Below are 20,848 nucleotides of genomic sequence, written 5' to 3' on the forward strand. Positions count from 1 at the left end.
GTCAAGGTAAAATATCTTCTCATTCTTATCTTCATTGTGGTTCAAAATCATGCCATATTTTAGTTTGCTTTGTATTTGGACTACAACTTTATTATAAATATAGCCATTTCTCCCATAGTTCTTTTTTTAAAAGCTTTTACAAATACAATACTTCATATACATTACAAAAGAATACATTTGAACATTTATTTAATTTTTACGACGTAGTAATAAGTGTAAATATTTTTGAATCCACCTCTCAACCTAAGAATATTCTAATGAATGGTGTGTTCCCCTGACTTTGCTTAGATAGTTTTGGAGATTCTAAATGTCCTTGTATTTTTTTATTCACAGAAAACTAATATGCCTCTACTAAAGTTATTCATCCTCTCAACTGTATTCTGTTGAATAGAAACCCTAGAGGCCTCGCTCTTTGAACCTTCTGATCTGCTCTAATTTGTATGTGTTGCTCTTTAGATCTGCTCCCCAGCTGTCATCCTGGAACTTCTCTTTACTGTGCTTCTGGGATGGATTGGTTTTTGACCTCCTCAAATACCTTCCTCAGAAGGATATGTGGGAAATAGACTTTGGGTTTCTGCATTCCTGAGGAACATTTTTATTTTGCTTTCCTTCTTGGTTGGTGGTTTAACTAGATACAGAGTTTATAGGTTCAATATTCTTTTCCTTCAGGATTTCCAAGGCCTTTCTCTCTTGCATACTGGCAGGCGGCATTGTTCTTGAGAAGCTGAATAACTGATCTTTGCTCCTTTCAAAGTTAGCTTCTTTCATCCCCAGAAGTTATAAGAACCTCTGTTGAACCTTAATATTCTGAAATAGAATGAAAATGTATTAGGTATGGGTGTTTGAGACTTGTTGGACCCTTTTAATTTAGGTAGTACTTGAATATCAGAAAAAAAAAAGATGGAAAAGATTTCCATAGACTAACACAAGAGGTAGGGAACACATGGGATTCTATTTAGAGGGACTGGTATAGAGAAAAAAACATGGAATTTTAGAAGTCATGTGACTGCGATGAAGGTACAGAAAAGCTGATTTGCTTGGCATCTAGGGAACTAGAACTAGGAAAGGGAAGATTGATGAATTTTGTCTGATTGAAGGCCATAGCTGTTAGGCTATACATTTAAAGTACATATTCAGAAACAGGCTATAATTGTTTTGCTTGTACTTGGATTACGGCTCAATGATCATACTTCATACTTCCTATTCCTGATGTCCCCCAGCAACAAGATAAGACCTCATCCAACCTACATGAAGCTGCTTCAGATTGTGTGTGCTCAGCTCTCTATGCCATTGAGAATGTGGAGACTAACTTGCCATTAGCCATGCAACTTTTTCAAGGAGTCCTGACATTGGAGACTGCCTATCATATGGCCGTGGCACGTGAAGATTTAGACAAGTGAGTAATTAAGGCAGTAGCCCTGGGTTCCGTCCTTCGTGATTCTTTATGACTCTGTGTAAATAAATACACCACTTCTTAAAGATGGTCTGCTAGTCTCATCTGAACTTCGAGTGACAAATTGGATACAGAAAGAGAGACTATAATCATGAAAGGGATCCTCAAAAAGGATAAGGTTCCAAGAATTAGGGGTGAACTTTGGAGTATCAAGTATGATTTGATAAGGATTTCGTTCAAATGTTTTAGTAATTGAGAATTTGAACTGACGAGTCATTTGCGTATCTGAATAAAATATAAAGAAAGGTGGTTGTGTAGATACAACATAGCAAATAATCACTATGTGTCCCTTAGGGTCAGGATCCTTTTGTTTAATTAACTGTGAGTTTGTACATATACAGATTTCTGAGTTGATGCTCTCATTACTCTTTCATCTACAGAGTTCTGAATTACTGCCGTATTTTCACTGAACTGTGTGAAACTTTCCTTGAAAAAATTGTTTGTACTCCAGGCCAAGGTCTTGGGGACCTACGAACTCTGGAACTGCTGCTTATTTGTGCAGGACATCCTCAGTATGAGGTAGTGTCTAGATTATGCTAAAGCTATTATTCTCCCAAGTTGCATGTTGCATATTACCTATATTCCATTGCCACCCATCCAGCTTTTTATTTGGGAAACTGTAGTCTTACTTTTGATTAACGTGATGTGGGAATTTCCTCTGTAGTGGAGTTTATTCTTTTTTATTTATTATTATTATTATTATTATTATTATTTTAATATTTGGAAACTTTATTTTCTCAAATAGTTTATTCTTTTTTAAATTATATTTGGGATTCTGCTTTGGATTCTTTTCTGTTTTCTTGCCTGGTTAGCTGGGCTGACTGCACTGGGCACTGTAGGGAGCCCATTAGAAAGAAAGTGTAGTACCTTTTTACTGAACCCCCTCTGTACATCCAGTTATTCTTTTTGGAGCTTTACAGCTCATATAAAATCTTAACTCTGCATCTATAAATCTTAACTTACAAAAATTTTCTCCAAATTGTGGGTGGGAATGAGAAAGAGATTGAGGGTACCTGGGTGGCTCAGTTGGCTAACTGTCTCACTTTTGGTTTTATCTCAGGTCATGATCTCATGGTTTGTGAGATCAAGCCCCCAGTTGGGCTCTGTACTGACAGCCTGGAGCCTGCTTGGGATTCTCTCTCTCCCTCCCTCTCTCTGCCCCTCTGCCACTCCTGCTCGCTCGCTCTTGCACTAGCTCTCTCTTTTGCTTTCTCTCTCTCAAAATAAATAAAGAGTTGGGGGACTGAAAGGATTTAAAAGTCTACAAAATCCAAACTCTCTACAATACCCTGACTCTTAAAAGAGTTGGCTAGATTTTTAAAAATCTTGTTCATTCAGTGGGGCGCCTGGGTGGCTCAGTCAGTTGAGCGTCCGACTTCAGCTCAGGTCATGATCTCACAGTTCATGGGTTTGAGCCCTGCGTCAAGCTCTCTGCTGACAGCTAGCTCAGAACCTGGAGCCTGCTTCAGATTCTGTGTCTCCCTCTCTCTCTAACCTTCCCCTGCTCTCAAGCTCTCTCTGTCTCTCAAAAATAAAATGTAAAAAACAAAAAAATTAAAAATAAAAATTTTGTTTATTCAAGAAATTTTATCTCCTCTTAATAGTATAAGAAGTGAGAAAGAACTCCCAAATTGGTTCTTGTTTTAAATAGATCTGGTTTGGATCCTTGATGGGAAAACGATGGTAAGGCCCCTCTTAGGGAAGACCATGGTAGTGCTGTGATTCTCCTTTTTTCTCTTGTTACATAAAAATAACGTTTGTTTGTTTGGCTTGATCTCATATCTATGTTTGGATGAAATGCAAAACATTTTGGGGAGTAAGTACAGCACTATGTAATGGTTATCACTCCTTTAAATAGTTCATAAGTGAGAGGAGCTATTGATAAAGTCCCAGACTCTACTCAGGGGTGAAGCCTATTTAAAAAAAAAAAAAAAAAAAAGGATAAAAGCAAATGAGTACAGATTTGAGGAAAAAATGCTTTAAAAATGACTTCAGGCTGGCTCAGTCGGTTAAGCGTCCAGCTTCAGCTCAGGTCATGATCTCATGGTTCGTGGGTTCGAGCCCTGTGTCCGGGTCTTTGCTGACAGCTCAGAGCCTGGAGCCTGTTTCAGATTCTGTGTTTCCCTCTCTCTCTGACTCTCCCCTGCTTGCGCTGTCTCTCTCTGTCTCTCAAAAATAAATAAAAAACATTAAAAAAAAATTAAAAGTGACTTCCATTTCTGGATCTGTCTCTCTAAATTCAGAATCTGTTATACCATTGAGAAGTTATCAGGTAAATAGGGACTGCATAGCCAGTCATAGAGAGTTTGGAGCCTAACATGGGAAGATAGTTTGGGAAGATAATAATAATTCTGCTAAAGAAAACAAGTGCCTTCTTAACTGCTTCTACTCATATTATTTTAAAGCATATCTTCTTTCCTATAAGGCTCTAGTAATAAAACTGTCTTCATATTCTATTCCTTTTCTCATTCAAATAAATCTTTTCTTTCTCATTAATTTGACAGGTGGTAGAAATTTCCTTTAACTTTTGGTACCGACTTGGGGAACATTTGTACAAAACCAACGATGAAGTTATTCATGGAATCTTCAAAGCTTACATTCAGAGGCTGCTCCATGCCTTGGCTCGACACTGCCAGCTAGAACCAGACCATGTAAGTTCCCTTCTCCACTTTCAAATCTTTATTTCCTACTCTCTTCAGTACTAATTTGAAAATGAACTGACAAAAGGAATCTGCAGGGTTTCTATCACTCTGTAGCCTACACTAAAGAAATCAGTACCAGTATAATTAAGAGTATAAGGCTTATATAGAAAGAAATTAATTCTGAACCAGTAATTCTTCTCCTGGGAATTTACCTTAAATAATTTTGAAGAAAAAAGAATGGCTATTTTATGTACCGAAAGCATTATCTGTAAAATAAAAAAATGGTGAACACATGTACAACAATATAAGAAGAGTTACATAAATTATGATGTAGTTACATAAATTATCAAGTAGCAACTTGATGGACCATTATGCAACAGTTAAATGTAATGACTATTGAAGTAGCAGTAGTTGGTTTGCCAAATGAAAAATACCAGAATGTAAAAAATTTTATATGCTGTATTTTAATAGTATAACATGTTTGGTTTAAAACTAACATAGAAGTAAAGTATTTGAGGATGTGGAGAGTCACATAGGATTTCTCTCCCCCTCACCCCCCACAAAATACACATTTTTCTGTATGCTGATTTTATAAGTTGGAAATACAGAAATAATCTACTTGCCTAGAAGAATATATACTAGAAATACTATAAAATAGTCCATTGGAAAACTCTTTAACCTCCTTTCTTGGCTTAGTTTCTTCAAATCTTATAGCATTTATTTCATCTTTTTGGCTGGTTCGTTAGTTGGTTTAATTCCTGTCCCTTACTTAACTTAGGACTTGGAGAATTATTTCCCGCCCCCCACCCCCCCCACCCCCCGTTGCTCACAATTAAATTTGACATGAAAGCTGTAATGGTCTTTGTTCTCTTTATTTTAGTGTTAACGTTGTTTGAGACATGTATTTTGCATCTTCAAGAATCTTAATGATAACCTAGTCTAGTGGTTATCAGTCTTTCTTTAGTTTTTTATTTCTTTATTTTTTTAATGTATGCTTATTTCTAAGAGAGAGAGAAAGAGACAGAATGCAAGTGGGGTGGGGCAGAGAGAGAGGGAGACAGAATCGGAAGCAGACTTCAGGCTCTGAGCTGTCAGCACAGAGCCTGATGCAGGGCTCGAACCCATGAACCGTGAGATCATGACCTGAGCTGAAGTCGGACGCCCAGCCTACTGAGCCACCCAGGTGCCCCTCCTTAGTTTAATTGAGGAATCTTATCTTCAGCTACATCTTACATGGAAGCCTGATACATAAATAAAAGCAGGGCCTCTGGTTTAATTGGCTTTCCTTGCTTATCCCTAAGTTCTTCCCTTTGCTAGTTCCCTGGCACCATTTCCCTTGCAGGTAATTCCTTATACTTGTGGATATATAGTGCTTTATAATTTGTGTAGTGCCTTATAATTTATTACCTCATCTGTGATGGCCATGGTTACCTCTTCATTCTCTGACTTTAATTTCTTCATCTTAAAGGAAGGAGGTTGGACTAGTTCAGCAGTTCTCAGTAGTACTAGAGTTTTTTCCCAGATAGTCATGGATAAAGATTCTTATACATGCCCTTAACCATCTCACAGTTGGAAGCATGAAATATAAATGATCTATTTTTTAATGAAAATTTTTGAATATTTGGCAAAGGTGAAAGTTTTACAGTGAATATCTGTATACCTATTTAAATTCTACCATTAATATTTTACTATACTGTATCTGTCTACAGTATAGTACCTGTCTGCCTACATAAAATTCTTGAAGTTTAATTCTATTTTGCATTTAGTTATTGTGATAATGATTTTGGTGAATATTTTTTTATTGTTTGAGAGAGAGAGAGAGAGAGAGAGAGAGAGAGAGAGAGTGCATGTGAGTCAGGGAGAAGGGTGAGAGAAAGAATCTTAAGTAGGGTCCACATTCAGCCTGGAGCCCATGGTGGGGCTTGATCCCACGACTCTGGGATTATGACCTGAGCCAAAATCAAATCTTGAGCTTAACTGACTGAGCCACCCAAATCTTGAACCATGAAGCTTCAGAGGCTTATTCAGTACTAAAAACTGGACCTTGTCTAGATAAACTTAGGAACTCTTAAATTACCACCTTTTCAGATCACTTCCCATCTGACCACTCTACATATTTCTAACAACAGAACGAGGTATGACTTGGAAATGGAGAGGAAAAAAGGAGAATAGTTTCTCATAGTAAAGGTAAAAGATAGGTTGCATTGTCTTGACATCCTAAAAGTTTAGGACACCCTGTATAGTAATATACCCTCTGATTTAAGCAACTTGTCTCGTGGTCATTGGTACTGAACTGCTTAGTGGCTTTTTCTGTGATTTTCTAGATGTTAGTAAAAGCCTTACTGAGTTTAAAACAAATATTATCTGGCTTGAAATTTCAGGAGGGTGTTCCTGAGGAGACTGATGATTTTGGAGAGTTTCGGATGAGGGTATCAGACCTGGTGAAAGACTTGATTTTCTTGATTGGGTCTATGGAGTGTTTTGCTCAGGTAAGTCCATTTGGAGATTCTTAGTGGTTTTACTGATCACTTTAGTTGTGTTCACTTCTGTGTCTTCTGTAAATATTCCACCTTTTTCTTCAATTTTAATGGCTAAGTGGGCAGTAGATATGCAGGTGCCTAGCACACTGCCTGGCATATAGTAGCTTTGTTTATTTAGTGTCTTGCAAGCAAATTGCAGATTATGGATGGTTCAGTTATGGTTTTCTCTATTATTGTTGCTAATGAAAGCTCTTCCACTTGTCCAGTTGGAATGGAAAATCATAGATAATCTTTAAAGCCCAAGATATTTATAGGGAACTTGAACCTAGCCAGGAAAAGTAGGCAAGTTTTTCTGCTTTAATAATTATGTACCAACTCCTGGCAACTCTTTTAGTTATTTGGCATTTCCTTTGTCCACACTTACGGTTAGATTCCTGTGCAGTTTCATCCCAGAGGTGACTATACTAGAGTAGAAGATTCATAGTCCTGTGATTTTCCTGACAATCAGTGAGTAACATTTTACCTCATAAGGTTGCAATCATCACCATTCCACATCACTTAACATTAGCATAATTTCAGGTGGTTTTCATATTACTGGATCATGCTCTAAGCTCTAAAATACAAGTTTTGATGCTTTGTCAGCAGTACTGAACTAACCTTTATTTTTTATATATATATATATATTTTTTGGTAACCAGCTATTTTGTGTATTTTGAGGCATAATCTGATTGAGAAAGTGTTAATAAAATTAAAACTATTTTCTTTATATTAAGCAAAGTGTGTTTATTGATCTAATTACAAAGGGTTGGAGATTCTTAGAAAGCAGATTCAGTGAGATCACCAGACCATCGGCAGATGACTCTGTGTTGAGAATTCAACTCTTCTCTCGTTGGCGTTGTGGCTTTGAGCAATTTACTTGTTCTTCAGACCTCAGTTTACAAATTTACATAAATTATTAGTGTTATCCAACATGTTTTCTGTGGAGCACCAGTCCTATGAGATATTTTTTTGCAAAAACAAAAAAAACAAACAAAAACAAAACACCAAACTATCCTCAATTAAATTTGGGAAATGACTTAAACTGTCTTTTAAAGGCTTTGTAAGGTCCTACAACAAGAGAATTCTTTAATTTTCTTATTATCAGTTTTGTTATTTGACTACAGAACTATTATTTAGAATAATACCCAGTCACATTCCACAGATGGGTATGCCCTGGGAAATGTCTGGACTAAATATCTCTGAATATTCTGCTTGGTCTCCTTTTTTCGTCCCCTTGCTTGGATATAGTATTGTGATAGATGCTTTTCTAAATAACTGCTTTTTTGGAATTTAATCTATGCTACTAGTGTTGATGCAGACAAGTATTTAAAATAATAGAAATGTAAAGTCAGTACATAAAAAATTCACATTATATTTCAATTTTAAGTGTCTATATGTGTATTTATCAGTTATTATCAGGATCAGGAAAAGGCACTCATGTAATATGTTTTGCTTTTCCATAGTATTCATTTTGTGGGAGCAGATGATAATCTTTATACTCTTGGGGATCTAACTGGGTTTATTTTAAATACTAAAATAGCATTTCCTTGTAGTCAATGAAGATATGAAAAATGAAAATAATATTATCCCCTGGCTCTGAGAGATAATTAGATTTAGAAACAAGGACCTAGATTTATTTTAACTAACAGGATTTTTTTTTGTTTGTTTTGGAATTCTATTCTGTTTTCTTTTTAATGGATCCATAACCCACCTCTTCTTCTCTAGTTATATTCTACTCTGAAAGAAGGCAACCCACCCTGGGAGGTGACAGAAGCGGTTCTCTTTATCATGGCTGCTATAGCAAAGAGTGTTGATCCGTGAGTGTCTGATAAGTCTTTTGCTGGGAACTCTAAATATCAAAGGAAGGGAAATTACCATTTTTTCTCATATATGTTTGGAAACTCTTAGAACTTCTTCTGTAATGCTGCCTAGTCTTCTGACTTCTAAAGTCTGTTCCATAGTAGCATGCATTGCTGATATCCACGTTTTAACCACATTTCCTAGAATTAAAATTGTTTTGTTTTTGATGCTAAGAAGAGAAGGTTGATTTATTTTTCCAACCGAGGCTCCCTTGTGAAAGTTGGTATAATTAAAATTTTGTTACTTGATTAAAAGCAGTTGAATAGGCACCAATTGGCTCTCATCTGATTTTGGGGCCTTGAGTAAGTTACTCTTACAAATACTTCATTATATTGTTCTCCTTTTTGTCTGCCTTTGAGAATCATTTGTGAGTTTCACATAGGCAAGACACAGACACTGTTTCACCTTAAAAGAGTAGCAAAATCTAAGGGGCAGTTATTTTGTTACTGCCGTTGGAAATGTTTAAGTTACTAGAATTTTATTTCTAATTGATTAGCATAGAAATTCTATTTATAATTTTAACCTGAATTCTTAAAAGCAGAACTTACTTTGTGCTGTGAGTTTATAAATTGAGGCTAATAGCTATCAGGTTTTCTTGAATTGTGATCAGATACCTACAGTCGAGTTCTCTATCCAAAGCCTTGGTTGGCATGTATTTATGAAAAGCATAGTGCTTCTTTCTTAGCTGCTTTTTAGAGCTTAGTCAATGAACTCATACATTGTTTCTAATCCAGCAAATACTCAAGGAGATAAGAGTGGGTTTGTTTTTCTCTATCAAGAAGTTCTTGGCCTGAATTACATACCAGATTGTTTGCTCTTTAACTCATTTTGGTATCTTTGGGAACCTTCAGTGATAGTCTGTTATTAAAATCACTAATATTCGAACTGATATGTGTTGATGTGAAAAAGGATGGGTAGAGAGTCTCAAAATTAGCTTTGTGCCCCCAGGAAACATAAGGCATAAATGAGAGAAGATTTTACATTCTTTTTTATTTACCCACCTTTCAATCCAACTGCATGATTACAATTTTTTAGTGTATATAAAGGATTCGATAGACATAGTTTATCAGCAGGGAGTGCTTTTGCTCTAATCCAGGACATTATTTGGATTTTAAACATCTTAATTTCCGGATTGTATCCTACCATTTTGGGGGCATCCTCCACTCGGTAAAGGATTTCAGCCAGTATTCTTGGGGAGTGGAAAAAAGGAAAGGGAAAAAATAAATTCATGGAGCTTTGGAGAGTATTTGGTTAATTTCCCCTCATGTTCCAAGTTTAGGGCACCTTTACCTCTTCCTGCCGCTTGTATTCCTTTAGATAGTGAGCTGGCTCATCCGTACTTACCTGTTCTTAAAGTGTCCAGTATCCAGCTATAAGACATGTTTTGGAGAATAACCAATAGCAAGTGGTCTGTGAGAATTAGTCATTCATTCATTTAGCCATTCAGCAATATTTATTGAGTGCCCACTATGTGCCAGGCACTGTTCTAGGAACTGCAGATAGAGGAATAAATAAAATGGATTTTTAAAAAGAATACATTCATCCGCAGTAAATGCCTGCCTCTCCAATTTGAAGAGCCTTATTTGATAGCAGGATATGTCTTTAGACACTTTACTGTCATTTAGAAGATTAAGGAGCCGAATGCTTCTCTTCAAATAATGATACCTTCCATTTCCGTCTTTTCGGGTTTTTTTTTTTTAGGATTTAAAAAAACTTTCATACCAGCTGTTAAGCACTTTTATCCAAATGGTTTTTGTTTAGAAAAAAAGCCCTTTAGCAATGATTTGTCTCATTGCAGCCTGTTAACAGGCCACAACCTAACCTCTGAAATCAGTAACTGTGCATACTTGCCTTTTGTACTCAGGGAGAACAACCCAACCCTTGTGGAGGTGCTAGAAGGAGTGGTCCGTCTTCCAGAGACTGTCCATACAGCTGTGCGGTACACCAGCATCGAACTGGTTGGAGAGATGAGCGAAGTGGTTGATCGAAACCCTCAGTTTCTTGGTATGTGTGAACTCACCCCTCTGCAGCTGCTGTGACTGTTTTTCTGATTTTGTTCTTCCTCTTACTTTTGCTCTTATTCTCTTGCTTTCTGTTTTTATGGGTGGGCAGAATGTTTCTAGACACCGAGAGTAATGAATTATGAAATATTGGTTAGTTGACACAACATTTATAATCTGACCAGACCTTGGAAAAAGCATCTTTGAAAGGTTAGAGCTCTAGGGAGGGAAACAGTTTGCTTCTCTTTTTCAGCGAACATCTCTGTCTTTGTTAGTCTTTGGTACATGCTTGGGTTAATCAGACTCTTCTATAGTTCTAACCTAGGAGCTATTATTAATAGCATAAAGCAAATGAAAGACTTATTTCAGTGTTAAATATATGTTCCTTTTAAAAAAACAAGAAATATCATTTGAAATGAAAGAAGTTGAAATTAAAATGAAGAATATGGAGTTATATAACTTCTGGATGCCCTTATTGCCTTGAAAAAATAAAGATTATTTGTAAAATAACTTCAGAATCAAAAGTGAAGCTATAAATCATTTCTTTTATCCCTCTCATTTTCTAGATAACAAACCCAAAGAGACTAAATAATTTATCCAGTGTAGAATATATTCTCTGCTTGATGTTCAAAAGTGATATATTCTGAGAATTTTAAGAACCCCCGAACTTGTGAATATCATTAATTGTATCATTAAGTTTGATATATTTCCTATACTTTATCACCACCTTTTTGGTTTTTTAAAAGTCCAGTATAGTTAACATAATAGAATAGTGGGATATTAATTTCAGGCATACAATATAGTGATTCAACAATTCTGTGCATTACTTAGTGCTTACCAAGATAAGTGTACTCTTAATCTTCATTACCGATTTCACCCATCCCTTACACCCACCCCACCTCTGGTAACCATCAGTTTGTTCTTTATAGTTAAGAGTCTGTTTTGGTTTGCCTTTTTATTTCTTTGTTTTGTTTTTAAATTCCCGCATGAGTGAATTCATACCATATTTCTCCTTCTCTGACTGCTTATTTCACTTAGCATTATACTCTCTGGATCCATCCATGTTTTTGCAAATGGCAAGATTTTATTTTATTTTTTTATGGCTGAGTAACATTCCATTGAATGTGTATGTATACACTGCCCTCCTCATTTTCTTTATCTATTCATCTATCCATGGACACTTGGCTCTTGTAAATACTGCATTAAACATAGGATGCATATATCTTTTGGAATTAGTGTTTTTGTATTCTTTGAGTAAATACAGTAGTGGAATTACTGGATTATATGTTTATTACCTCCTTTCAGCTTGATTTTGTTTTACGTATCTTTTTTTATTGTTTGAAACTCTTGCTTAAAAAATGAGGTATGTTTGGGGCCCTTAGGTGTGTCATTCAGTTAAGCAGCTGACTTCGGCTCAGGTCATGATCTCAGGGCTTGTGAGTTCGTGCCCCGCACCTCTGCTATCAGCACAGAGCCCACTTTGGATCCTCTGTCTCCTCTGCTCTCTGCCTCTCCCCCATGTGTGCTCACTCTCTCTCAAAAATAAACATTTAAAAAAAGTGATATATGTTTCTTTCTTCTTGTTTCTGTATACAAAACCTAGACATGCTCACATTATAACTGAGATACTTTTAAGTTCACCATACCGTTTAAAAATCTTTTCAAAATACCCGTCTTCTACATTTCTTCACCACCATTATCTGTCTCAACATTTGGCTTTCTTGATTTTTCCACAAGAAACAAAGTAGGTTTGTTTGTATAAGAGTTATCATTCAGGGGTGCCTGGGTGGCTCAGTTGGCAGTTTGTGGGTTTGGGCTCTGCCTGCATAGGGCTCTGTGCTGACAGCTTGGAGCCTGGAGCCTGCTTTGGATTCTGTGTCTCCCTCTTTCTGCCCCTCCTCCACTCACACTCTGTCTCTCTCTCTCTTTCAAAAATAAACATTAAAAAATTTTTAAGGGGCACCTGGGTGGCTCAAGTCGGTTAAGCGACTGACTTTGGCTCAGGTCATGATCTTACGGTTGGTGGGTTTGAGCCCCATGTCAGGCTCTGTGCTGACAGCTCAGAGCCTGGAGCCTGCTTTGGATTCTGTGTCTCTTTCTCTGTTCCTCCCCCACCTGTGCTGTTTCTCTTTCTCTCTCTCTCTCAAAAATAAACATAAAAAAAATTTAAAAAAAATTAAAAATAATAAAAAAAATTTTTTTAAAAGATTTATTATTCAGTGCCACTTTGCAGTGTTGGATTCAAATGTGTGTTTCAGCAAAAAGACAAATTGCTGAAGCAATTTGGCAGTAAGACAGATGTTCATGCTTCCTTTAGAATAGTCAAAACAATAAATTTGAAAATCACAGAAGTCTGTTGTATTATGGTTGCCTATACTAGGCTCTAGATTTTAGTCCTTCTGATTTCTAGGCTTAAAAAGGCTTCTTTTGTGGAGAGGGCCAGGGTTTCGTCCAGGTTGGTGCATTATATTGCTTATTAGACTGGAAATGGAGATAACTTTTCAGAACACTTTTAAGACATTTTTTCCCCTTCTTTCATGGTTTGGTGTACTCTTTAATCATGTGATTTTTCCATAGAAAACCATTCTGATTTTTATAAAGTAAGGTAAAAATAGAATTTGTTTTATAGAAATTCATTTTTATAATCAGTTTCTCTTTGGTGCCTTATATTTACTAAAAGATAAAACATAATTTCTCTAGAAGTGCTAACGTGCCATCTGCATGTTTTTAAGGCCTTTTGTAACTATAAAGAAGCAAGTATAAGAGTGTTCACTTTAGATAAGTGCCATAATTAATGTAGGCTGTTTTTACATAGTGACTCTGAGTATAAATAATGGTAGCTCTCTGAGCTTTATATTCTTTCTCACATTACCTTATTCTTTTTTTTTTTTCTCAAAAGCAAAGGGCTTTATTGCGGGTTTAGGCTCCTGGGGCCTAAACTCGGGCTCACAGACTTTACAGGCGTGGTGGATCCATGCTGAGAGCGAGTGAGCCCCGAACAAAGGTGGGGTAGGACTTTTATGAGTTCGGGAAGGGGGAGTTACAGGAAATTGTGACATAGGTACAGTGATCCAATTATTATTACACAATATTATTGACAGCAGGTTTATCCAATTACAACATTTAGAGTGTTAACCAATCACAGAGTAGGCCCAGGACCCAGGACCCTCACGTAGGGTGTAACTAGCCTTAGGTAACAACTGATTACCTATAGCTTCTATTTCTAGGCCTGCCCTTAGGAATGTTAAGGGTATTACAAGGGTGGTCCCTCTTGCCTTAGGCAATGTGTAACCGCCTAATAGTTCTGGAGAGACTGACCTTTAGACCTAGTTTAGAAGGACATTACCTTATTCTTAATACTTGGATGATGATATCCACTATTGGTTTTCAGACTGTTCTGTGAAGGCTTAGCCATGAGGAAAGAAATAGGTGAATAGATAGGACCTAGGACTTCCTGACATGAAGCAAAATCAAGCTCCATTTGTGTGTGTGTGTGTGTGTGTGTGTGTGTGTGTGTGTGTGTTTTAATGTTTATCTGTTTTGAGAGAGAGAGCACACAAGAGGGAGAGGGCCAGAGGAAGGGCGAGAGAGAGAATTCCAAGCAGGCCCTGCACTGTCAGCACAGAGCCTGATGCATGGCTTGAACCCATGAACCGTGAGATCATGACCCAAGCTGAAATCAAGAGTCGGAGGCTTTAACTGACTGAGCCACCCAGGCTCATTTCATTTTTTAAAATGGTTCTTTCATGGGGCATCTGGGTAGCTCAGATGGTTAAGCATCCGACTTTGACTCAGATCATGATCTCGTGGTTCATGAGCTCAAGCCCTGCATGGGATTCTGTGCTGATTACTCAAGGAGCCTGGAGTCTGCTTCAGATTCTCTGTCTCCCTCTCTCACTGCCCATCCCCTGTTCATGCTGTCTCTCTCTCAAAAATAAATAAACATTAAAATTTTTAAAAATGGTTCTTTGCTTTTTAAAAAAAGGGGGGGAATATAACCTCTATTCTAAGAAACTAGTAGGAGTTTTCCTTGAGTTTCAATTATGTAACCTTTACTTCATGGCTTCTCTCCTCAGACCCTGTGTTGGGCTATTTGATGAAGGGCCTGTGCGAAAAGCCTCTGGCTTCTGCTGCAGCCAAAGCCATTCATAACATTTGCTCTGTCTGCCGAGACCACATGGCTCAGCACTTTAATGGACTCCTGGAGATTGCCCGTTCCCTTGATTCCTTCATGTTGTCTCCGGAAGCTGCTGTGGGCTTGCTAAAAGGTATTTACTTCAGATGTTAACCGGTAACATCTAAGCCACTTCTGGGGGTTATCTTCGCTAGTCATATCCCAGTTTTTCAGTTGCAACATGCTTACTGATGGAGAAGATGACCTTTCCACTCAGGGGAGGGTGTTGACTGTATACACATGTGTTCTTTTCTTAGACTATTTTAAGGCTATATAACTAATTAAAACTGCTTACAGTGTGTATAGCACGGACTATGTGTTGGGCAGAGACAACACATTCGAACTAAACATAGTTCCTTTTTGAATTGGGGGAAGAATAAAAAGGGAGACCAAATAGCATTGCCATACCAAACAAGTAGGTGGAAATGTAAAGGAGGTGTGTGCGCCTCAGTCCTGTGGTAGAAATGTGGTCTCTTAGCGGCCGTTAACCAGTGTGGAGCAGCTTTACACTCAGTGACGGCCTCTCTAGAGGCAAGCAGCCAAAATGGTGATAAAGTTCAGAGTAAGAAAAACCAGAAATATTAAAGGCTAGAGACAGAAGAGACTTTTAAGCATGATGGCTATTTTTAAATACTTGGAAAATTACCTTATAAAAGAGGGGGCAGGTTTATTTTATGAGTAGCAGTCAGATTTTTATATTTACTGGCTCTTAGAAAATACTTTCTAACTGGACTCTAAAAGCAGATTGGGGTGCCCTGTGAGGTAGTAAGATCCTTATAGCTGGTAGAAGGGATTGAGGGTTTATCAGATAAAGGATTGGGTAATATAACCTGTGCAGGATCATTTAAGCTTCTGTGAGTAGCAAACAAGTGAGTCTTGGATAGACTGGATGACCTGTGTGTGAACTGAATGTTCTTTCTTATATCTGAGAAGGTTCCTTTCAATGGATTTGCGTTTTCCAAGATAGATTTTCTTTTTGTAGCATGGGTTTTTGTTGTTTCCCTTCATAAGCATAGATAATAAGACATTAAATGAGACTCAAATAACTATTACTAGTGGTTATTGCCATCTTGTAATGCTCTAGTGAAATTTAACCTTGATACTAAAGTGATGTCTAACCTGTAGTAGAATGTGGCATCTCAGTTATCATTGACATCTTCTAGATAAAGAAAACTTTAGCATCCTTTAGCATGTAGTAGCATCCTTTTCTATAGGAATGAATTAAAAAGAAAAGTCATATTTAAGTTAGATTTTACCCCCTCCTAGTTTTAATAAGTCTAACTCTCATGGCTTTCAGACTACAAGAAGAGATCATTTAGTTTTTTAATTCACATTCAAAGACATATGGATTAATTACTGTTCTGTTTTTTTGTTTGCTTGTTTGTTCTGTTTTGTGTATGGTGTTGTGTTGAATGAAATTTTGGGAGATGATAAAAATCATAGTCAAGGGATTTTTATTTTTTTAAATCTTGGAAGGACCTAGGCTAATATGTGATTCTTTGGATCTGGGGGATATGCTTAAGAATTTAGTGGGGATTTTGACAAGAGGAAGGCTGAGTGAGAAGCATCTGGACCTTCTATTCTAATTTTTAATAAAAGTTACTTTATTTTTAACCTATTTTATTGGAGTTCCAAGTTAAGATTTTATTTAATAAAAAAAAGGCGGGGGGAATGTTTTTCAGCATTTGAGAAATGAAAGAATGGCCCACTTAACTTACTTTTCTGTTCAAAGCACTCATTTTACAGGTAAAGAAATAGGCCCAGAGATAATACCTCACCTAGCTTATAGGTTCTGTTAGGTATAACTAGAATCAGATCTCTAATTTCAGCCCTTTTTCACCACCCAAAAAAAAATTGTCTGGTATTTCTCCAACTTCTCTGATGACAAGAATTGCATGATACTTATCAAACATCAAGGCTCTCCTTTACCTGCTAAATCAGACTCTCTGAGAAGTTTGAGCCACATTGTACCATGCTGTATAAAAAGTAGCTTTGGGATTGACTTTATAAAGGAGGTTTTTAAAGTATATGAAGAATTGGAAGGAGAGATGTATTTAAATATCTTTAAGCCCACCGGCAACTGAGGAGAAATAATTCAGTATTAACTTCAGTTGTAAATGTTAGTGTGAAAAATCACTTAGTTGTCTAAGCCAAATAAAGAAAAGCCAGCCCTAAATAACAAAATACTATACCTGAAAAAAATTGCTGATCTTTTTAAAGAATGAAACCAGCCAGCCTCATCTGTTAGCCAGTGGTTACCTCAATTTCAATTTTTATTTTATTTGTATTTTTCTTTGTCTTGCAGGGACAGCACTTGTCCTAGCCAGATTACCTTTGGATAAGATTACTGAATGCCTTAGTGAACTTTGTTCTGTTCAGGTTCTGGCATTGAAAAAGGTGAGCCTAACTCAATGAGGGGTTTTATACATATATATCAATACTGCATGTTAGAAAGGAAAAGACAGAATTATAGGTATTCTTTTATCTACCTAGATAAGCCAAGAGCAATGAACTAAAAAGTTTTTAAAATTAGTAAGTCTAGGAAAGGAGCTGCATAAATGAAGTATTCTGAAGTCAGCAGATTTTCACTATCAGTAATACTGTTTAGAAGATACAACAGGGAAAGCACCATTTAAGTTAGCAACCCAAACCATACCATGTTCCCTTAAACCTTAAAGGATATCGTAAAGACGTTCTCTTTTCTCATTATATTTATATTTATAACGCAATAATAGGAGAACTTGACGTAATGATTCTGAAGTTCATCTCTAACAATATTCTGGTAGAAGTGTTTAAGAAATTTTGGGAAAGAAGAATAAGAGGCAACTTGCCTTCTCTCTTAAAATGTATGAAGCCATAATAATTTTAAAGTGTTATAATAGAAAGTGAAATTAAAATAGATGATTTAAGAATGTCATATATATAAAAACTATATTATATGTGATATATATAATATCTTAATCATTATAAAAGTAAATGGAGAAAAATTAAATAATACTGTTTTCCACTCCATGATGATCATGTAGTAAAATGTAATAATATGCAGTCTTGGCCATTTTGCAGTAAGATGAAAGACAGTAATTTGACAAGATGAATTTAAAAGTTTGCACCATTTGAGTAGCTATCAGGAATCTCTTATAAGGAAATAAGCAGAGCTTGAGAAGGAGGTTAATGTACAGGGTTTATGTTACAGTGTTGGCTGTGGGTTTGCATGTGTTACAGTGGGGTGTTAATGTCTTTCTGTCTCTTCAGCTGTTGTCTCAGGAGCCCAGCAACGGCATATCCTCAGATCCCACTGTGTTCTTAGATCGCCTTGCAGTAATATTTAGGTAAGAAGGGAAACTGGATGCCTGCCTTAACTTTAAAGCTCCAGTAAGACAATTATGTGTTGAAGAAAGGAAGTGTTTTTTTTCCTAGACTTCCAGGTACATCCTATTATCTTCTGTTAGGAGATTGATAAGCCCATTACCTGAAATTTTGGTGCAAAGACAAATTTTACGAATTAATTTTTGGTAGACTTGTGTCAAAATACCTACCAAAGAATTGGCAATTAATTAATTAATTCTTATGGTCTCTAGATCAGTGATTATCCAACTTTAATTTGCATCACAGTCACCTGCAGGGCTCAGCTTATCAAAACAGATTACTGGGTCCCATTTCCAGAGTGTCTGATTCAGTTGGATTTTGGGTAGGATCCAAGAATTTATAGCTGTTGCTGCAGCTTGCTATTCCAAGGACCATGCTTTCAGAACTATTGCTGTGTAGGAGTATTGTATTGTAGGAGTGCAAAAAAAATAATAAAGCCTATTCATTGATCACATGAAATTCTTCTTTGAAGTCAAGAGCAGCCTAATAATTAAAAAAGCATTTGAGTAACAATGTTCAGAGTGATCCTTACTGAGTTACATGATTTGTGAGACCCTTAGGTAAAACTGGAATATATGAGTAATTGTTGTGTAAAAGCCTATATTGAATAAGTTAAAACTGAGGTGTTTTAGCTTATTAGTTCTTATCAATAGGTGTTTTTATTTTAATTTGGTGCAGTGCTTTTCTTGTATAATTATAATAGTCCTGTTAACATGACATTCTGAAAGCTTATTAATAATAGTCCTAATTTCATCATAAGTGGAAGAAAATCTGTAATAGATGGAAATCCCCCAATTTAAAAAAAAATGAGATTTTTATTTAGTTGCTGTTGAGCTCATTTAAATTAAAGAATTTCTTTTGAAGAGCTTGGTAATCATACAGGTTTTTCTTTCCTGTTTTCTTTCAAATTAGTGGATTCTAGAAGTCGGCAAATAATTGAATTTGACATATTGTAGGCGGGCCCATATTATGTATGTATCACTGGGTTCAGACTAGAACCATGAGAAACATCTTTGGTAGATTAGAATTCCTGAAGCTTTTGCCTTTTAATGCTGGGAATGGAGCAATACTTGATTTCTCATATTAGATAGGTTTTTTTGTTTTGTTTTGTTTTGTTAAATATTTTAAAGTTTGTTTATTTTTGAGAGAGAGAGACAGGGTGTGGGCTGGGAAGGGGCAGAGAGAGAGGGAGAGACAGAATCTGAAGCAGGCTCCAGGCTCTGAGCTGTCAGCACTGAGCTCGATGCAGGGCTAGAACTCATGAACTGCAAGGTCATGACCTGAGCCGAAGTCAAACACTTAACCAACTGAGTCATCCAGACTCCCCTTGTTTTTTGTTTTAAGTTTATTTATTTATTTTGAGAGAGACAGAGATAGTGCAAGTGGGGGAGGGAGAGAGAGAATCCCAAGCAGGCTCCTCGCTGCCAACACAGACCCCAATGCAGGACTCAGACCTACGAAACCATGAGATCATAACCTGACCCAAAACCCAGAGTCAGACACTTAACCAGCTGACCAACCCATCCTCCCGTAGACAGTCTGGTTTTTAATTAATCTTTTTTCATTAATTTGGAAGACTCTGTATATTCTGATTTTTAACCGACTGAGCCATCCAGGCACCTTGTATATTCTGATTTTTAAAGGGACAAAATGGAAAAGATAATTGTAGCGCCCCACAACCCGTTTAAGCTAGAGTTGCATTGAATTTGCATATTCTAATGGAAGTAGCTTAAAGGTGGCAAAGGAAGGGAAGAGGGATGATTTAAAGTATGTGCTTGTGTTTGAACGGAATAGAAGGAAAAGGTGTTGAGTTGTAAATAACTTTATTATTTGGTATTCTTTTTGTGGTTAACAATGTTACCAAGTAAGCTAGCAGGGTTTGGGGCTGTGGATTTTCCATTAAATTCCTCTTTCACTATTTTGGTTTGTTGTCTTTCCCCAGACACACCAATCCTATTGTGGAAAATGGACAAACTCATCCGTGCCAAAAAGTCATACAGGAAGTAAGTGCTTAACGGATGCCTGTGGAACAAGGCTTTCTTCCTTTTTCCTTACAAGGCTGTGGGTAACTAAAATGAGAAGGTACTGTCTTCTAGGTTCATAGGAAGATCCAATTTGTTGATAGAGTTTAAATTTCAGTGACCAGAAGAATAGAACTATTCAAATATTTTTTTACTTTAGATTTCATAAGAAAACAGACTGTGGGGAAATGAACTGAAAGCCCAAAGACGTAGATATCAGTTAACTGTGTGAATCTTAAAGTTGCTAGGAGGCCTGATTCATACCAGCAAAATTTTTTTGACAAAGCCATTTCTTCCTCATGGCTTTTGTTTCCCCAATATGAACGCACTTCTTTTCTCACTGAGGGTGATGTGAGGATCAAAGGCATGTTTTGATAAGTACTTTTCCGACTTCGGGGGGGGGGGGGCGGAATACCAAGTATCCTTAAGTGTTCACCAGTATCAAGTAATGCTCTTTCATTAGCTCCCGTCCTTTGGTTCAAAATCTTCCAGCTTGGAACTATAATCTTTAAACATCTCTTCCTCCCTAACTCATACTAATTCTTTTCATCCTAAATCAGGAGGTCCAAAGTTCAGGAAAACGTCTCTTTATCTTTTAGTGAAGTTAGACATGCTCCTCTTCCTGTTCTAAAGAGTTAAAGAGTTGCTGTGCTTCTCCCAAGAAGTGGTTGTGTTTTGGTGATGGATAATGTATGAACTCCTGCACACATGCACGCCAGAATCAGAATCTTTTTTCTATAAAGAAAGCTTTTTTCCCAAATTATTTGAAAATCAAATCAGATGTTACCAACTTGGGAGCATTATTTTCCAGCG

At 36.8% G+C, this 20,848-nt stretch overlaps 1 protein-coding gene across 1 annotated transcript in view; it reads left to right on the forward strand.

The window, feature by feature from the left end:
• Positions 1–20,848, forward strand: part of TNPO3 (transportin 3) — a 77,859-nt gene that overhangs the window by 36,109 nt on the left and 20,902 nt on the right. Inside the window, exons 6-15 of the mRNA XM_029918064.1 lie at positions 1,221–1,396; positions 1,834–1,972; positions 3,958–4,104; positions 6,477–6,584; positions 8,340–8,431; positions 10,339–10,478; positions 14,551–14,742; positions 16,954–17,045; positions 17,901–17,977; positions 19,957–20,017. Coding sequence (XP_029773924.1) covers positions 1,221–1,396; positions 1,834–1,972; positions 3,958–4,104; positions 6,477–6,584; positions 8,340–8,431; positions 10,339–10,478; positions 14,551–14,742; positions 16,954–17,045; positions 17,901–17,977; positions 19,957–20,017 — 1,224 coding nt within the window. The remainder of the gene's footprint in view (positions 1–1,220; positions 1,397–1,833; positions 1,973–3,957; positions 4,105–6,476; positions 6,585–8,339; positions 8,432–10,338; positions 10,479–14,550; positions 14,743–16,953; positions 17,046–17,900; positions 17,978–19,956; positions 20,018–20,848) is intronic.

The sequence above is a fragment of the Suricata suricatta genome, chromosome 2 (assembly GCF_006229205.1).
Source record: "Suricata suricatta isolate VVHF042 chromosome 2, meerkat_22Aug2017_6uvM2_HiC, whole genome shotgun sequence".
NCBI lineage: Eukaryota > Metazoa > Chordata > Mammalia > Carnivora > Herpestidae > Suricata > Suricata suricatta.